General features: G+C 42.4%; 1 protein-coding gene across 1 annotated transcript; it reads right to left on the bottom strand.

The window, feature by feature from the left end:
* Nucleotides 1-616: 616 nt before the first annotated feature.
* On the bottom strand, nt 617-4,474 carry PDDC1 (Parkinson disease 7 domain containing 1; the record flags this gene model as incomplete). Its single annotated transcript, XM_008942323.1, has 4 exons — nt 617-732; nt 2,411-2,504; nt 3,713-3,807; nt 4,367-4,474. Coding segments are annotated over 4 exons (413 nt in total), but the record flags the coding sequence as incomplete, so codon positions are not given.
* Between the last annotated feature and the right edge of the window lie 402 nt (nt 4,475-4,876).

The raw sequence follows: 4,876 nt of genomic DNA, 5'->3' as shown, positions 1-4,876 counted from the left end.
CTGAAGGAAACACATCCAAACATGACACCATCTGTTAGTCCACAGCCAGGAAAGGATCTGTCACACATTCACCTGAACAAGAGAAGAGTTTTGTGGTTATTCTGTGGTTCTTCCAACCAGGTGAAACAGTCAAACAGCCAAGACATGCCCAAAGAAATTAAATCCATTGATTCCCACAATCCTAAACCACACTGACTAAACACCAGCTTGCCAAAGCACAAAGAATGACACATGGGAGATGTTTCTCTCAACAGAAATGCTCAGCAAAGCCTGTTCTGCTTTTTATTCCAGCCACCCTCAGAGGTGGGCACTTCACAAGCCATTTTACCTTCTTTTTTTAAGAATCACCAATGCTTTTTACCAAAACACATCACTGAATAACTCAATCAGAGATGACTCCAGCCACCCTCAGAGGTGGGCACTTCTCAAGCCATTTTACCTTCTTTTTTTGAGAGTCACCAATGCTTTTACCAAAAGACATCACTGACTGAATAACTCAGAGATGACACTTCAGCAGCTGACCAAGGAAGAAATCAAACTATTTTAGGGTATAATATTCCTAATTCTAAGAGGTGCTCACCACCACCTGCTCCTAGCTCCTGTCTCTCCCATTGCCTCACCTGACATTGCAAAGAATGAGGAGGTTCTGGACTGCAGGGAGAGTGGAGTTCTCATTCTGCCCTGTCACCAGGTGCCTGTCCAGCACGACGTGCACAGCATCTGGGCTGCTGGCTGAACACAGGAGAAAAGGGAACAAGCACTGTGTTAGGAGATGCTCCCACATCTGGCAAAACTGACAAAACCACAAGTATTTTGATCAGACAGTTTGCTGAGTGACTCGTGTGCTGATCTATAAACCCAGGGAGTGCCAATCTCAGTCCCAAAAGCCTCAAAATCTCACTAGAAAGTCTCTCTGACAGACGGGTCCCCGGATCCAGTTAACATCAGATGGGTAAAGTGCATAGATCAAAGAAAAAAATTAAATATTTTTTCTTAAATATTTTAAGAAACATTTTCTTAACAAATACTCCAAAGTAGCTCACTTAAAGCTGTAAATACCCTGAACCCTTCTCCTGTAGCCACCATGCCACAAAGCCTGCAGGAAGATATTTATTCTCTGACCAATTAGACCACCCCAAAGTGTTACCATCCACCAGCAACTGGTCAGGGCTGCAACTGATATTTTTAAGGTGCCTCATCCCAAATAAAGCCATTATTCTGTCAGCAATGACCAACTACCTCTTTTTTCCTCCCTCTCCCAGCCACTGACTGTCCAAACACAGGCTGGAAGTGCCTTCAAACCCCCCAAACTTTTGTTTCATTTGTCAGCACCTCTGCAAGCAGCAATAAGTGAGGTAACAGGTACCACTGAGGGCAGCAGCTTGCTCCAAAAGCATCAAAATGCCATTTAAAGACACAAGCTGACAGCAGCACGGATGGAAGAGGATTAAGTGAGGAACAGACAATGATTTAGTACCACAAGGGCATTTCTACTTGGTCAAAAATAGATGTGTGGCATTAGGGGCCTGGTTCTGCCTCCCACCCACGCCTTGGGCAGGGTCTCTAATCCAGTCACTCCAGAGTGTCCCAGTTCAGTGGGTGGCACTGGTAAATAAGGGATGGCTTTGATACCACAAGCATCTCCTGATCCTCTTTAGAATCTGCCCTTAAAAAAAGGCCTAACAGAAAAGGAGGCCAAGCAGCAGCTGCAGCTGAAGAACAGGGCCCCTTACAGCTCATTATTCAACTCTCTGCCTGTAGCTCTGCAGCAGTGCAAGAATGCAGCACCTGAGGGAATCTGCTCCCTGCACCTCCAGAAATAATCTAGGAAAAAAGTGACACCTCTGTGCTCAGATGGATTTCATTTCTCACAGGGCAGAACTTCACATTTTGCAGTTCAAAATCCAACTTCTACAGTTTGACCAAACAATAATTGTTAGTAACAAAACAAGAAAATTCTCCAAACCCAGATCTCACTACAAGTAAAATACTTTGTGGTAAAAGACATTTTGCAGTTCAAAATCCAACTTCTACAGTTTGACCAAACAATAATTGTTAGTAACAAAACAAAATTCTCCAAACCCAGATGTCACTACAAGTAAAATACTTCATGGTAAAAGATAATCAGAACAACCAAAATCATTCAGTTTAATGCTTCCAGCTTTAATAAAGCATTTGGTTGACTAAAAGACAACCCCAAAATCCAGAACTGAACCCCTATGGCAGAGCACAGGCTCCTTGCCACAGCAGTTTTTAACCCACTGGGTATTTGTTTACATCCCCAAAACAGGAACACAAGATGAGAAATCCTGTCAGCTGCTCATTCAGCTGGGTAAAATTGGTACCCAAACATCAGGTTCCCAAAATGCAGCCACAAAAGACAAAGTCCTGGATGACAAGAGTGACATACCACTAAATGTAGCTCCAGAGTCTTTCACAAAATCCTCCACGATAATGGACAAGCTGGCAAAGTTTGGCTGCCTTACTAGTTCATACACAGAGGGCTGAAAAAGATGAAAAGGAAGGAAATCTGTCTTGCTTTTTATACAAAAAGCCAAGCAAAACCAACACACACCTCCTCCTGCAATTTATTTTTCTGTTCCTGCTACAGTTCTCCCAATTAAATACAGGAAATGAAGCAGAAATGAGGCCAAAAATCAAAATGGCCACAAGCAGCTTCTGGGGATTATCTGTAAAGATCAAAATGAAAGTTCTTACATGAGATAAAAAGACTGACACAAGGCAGTGTCTGCACATCTGCCACCAACTTCATGGAATCAGGAACTCATTTGGCTGCTGGACATGAAAATTTGGACACAGTGTCATTTGCAGAGTTTAAATAACAGAAGGAATATGGCAAACAGCTCAAAGAGAGAAATTCAGAGTACTCAGTTCAGTTCCCATGTGCACAGGGGGAAAGGGACTTTGGTGGTTTTCATAGCAACTACAGCCAGACCACTTCAGGCCTTATTTAAAAGGTTTTCTCATGGATTATAATGCCAAATACAGGCACATCAGGACATGGATAGCTCTGACTCCAATAAACTTCATTTCTCAACTCTGCATGTAAAACTTTTGACCCTCCAAGTTCTATTTTTTTTCATTTTGGCACACAGGTACAACAGGCACAAACAGTCTGTGAGGCCAGAGGTATGACTGTACATCCCATAAAGCATCAACAGTAGCTGGCTGCTTTTTGAATTACAACTCAGTTTGTACACACTGCCTTTTTTTTCCCCCCCCTCAAACCTTCCTCTACCTTTTAAACTGAGTGAGGACCTTGATAAATGCAACTTACCTCCAGCATTCATGAAACTTAAAGCCCTTGACTATGACTCCAAAGACCTGGAGGAGTCATTTCCAGTTACCTCCAGCATTCATGAAACTTAAAGTCACTATCAAAAGCCCTTGACTGTGACTCCAAAGACCTGGAGGAGTCATTTCCAGTGTTTTAGTGATTCAGTTTAATGTTCACTGGACTATCAGGAGAATAACTCTCACTTGCCTAAGTGAGACAATCCCTCCAAATACTCAGTTTTAGGCTCCCCTTGCCAATGACAACTCCCCACACCTCTGCACATCAACCAAAGGTACCAAACTGCTGGCTAGAAGATTCCAGACTAAGAGCAGAAACACCAGCACCTGGAGCCACAGGGCCCACCCAGCAAGAAGGCCCCAAAACCAGCAAAAATCAGGTGGAAGCTCAACCTACCCCAGTCAGGCTGTATCCCTGGAACACCCAGGACTTATCCTCGTTGGTGGCACAACACAAAGCTGCAACTCCATGTCCAACTGCACAGATGGGCTCTAGAGAAAAACCAAAGCACCTCTGAGCAGCTGTCAGCATCTTCAAACAGCCAAAATCCAGGGGAGTGTTCATGGGAGCTAAAATTACACTGCACTCTTTATTCTTTCATTCATAGGCTGTAAGGTTTTTCCTACACACTACAATAAAAATTGCCCTAAACTTGCAAAGTTATCAGCTGGTAACTCCAAGTCCAGAGACAGCATCAAACAAATACTTGGCCTGTAAATGAGAAGCTCATAAAAGTATTGATTAACTGCAGCCTTAATGATGATCCTGGTGCCTTCCACTCTTGGCTCTGAGCCTAGAATTGGACTGACCTGGAGAGAGGAATTTCTGCACCATTGCTCATCAGAGAACCCACTTCTGACCAGCACTGAAAAGCTGCTGTTTTTTTAAAAACACATATTTACATAAAAAAGATACTTTTAAAGAGAAGATACATTTCTCTAAAGCAGCTCTTCAACTACATAAACACCTTTAAGCTGTTGGAAGGCAAATCTTCCAGGAGGAAGATGGTACCACTCTTATTTCACAGCACACCCAGTGATGTTCACCTACTGCTCTCAGTGCAGAAGTGCTGCAGTATCCTCGCCAGGTACCCACTGTTTGCAAGGTCAGTCACAGCCCCAGGGCAGTTTGGAATCAGCAGTGCATGGTATCTGGCACCTAGGAAGGAGGAAAGGATAAGCTGATCATAAAATAATGAACAAAAAAAACCCTGACCATAAATCCATTTAAAATCTGACAAAATTAATACCATGTAAGCAGGTCAAAAAGTGAACTGAATGTGAGAAACTAACAGATCTCTGTGGAGCAGAGAAAAAGGTGCTTTTTAAGACAAAGAACATACATTTTTAATGAGACATTCTTACACAGGCAAAGCTTAAAGTTATGTCTGTTAGCCTCTACCTTAGCAAAATATTTGTTTTAAAAAGTAACAATATATAGTGTGCATATACACAGGAGAGAGAATATATACATTTTATATATCTATATAAATAAAAGAACATGACCAATCCAGGATGAATAAGAAAATAACTGTAGTTCATAGAATCCTTTAGGTTGGAA

The sequence above is a fragment of the Merops nubicus genome, unplaced genomic scaffold, assembly GCF_000691845.1.
Source record: "Merops nubicus isolate BGI_N331 unplaced genomic scaffold, ASM69184v1 scaffold23526, whole genome shotgun sequence".
In the NCBI taxonomy this organism is placed as follows: Eukaryota; Metazoa; Chordata; class Aves; order Coraciiformes; family Meropidae; genus Merops; species Merops nubicus.
The sequence above is the reverse complement of the archived record's forward strand: the minus strand, read 5'-3'. Positions and strand labels throughout refer to the sequence as shown.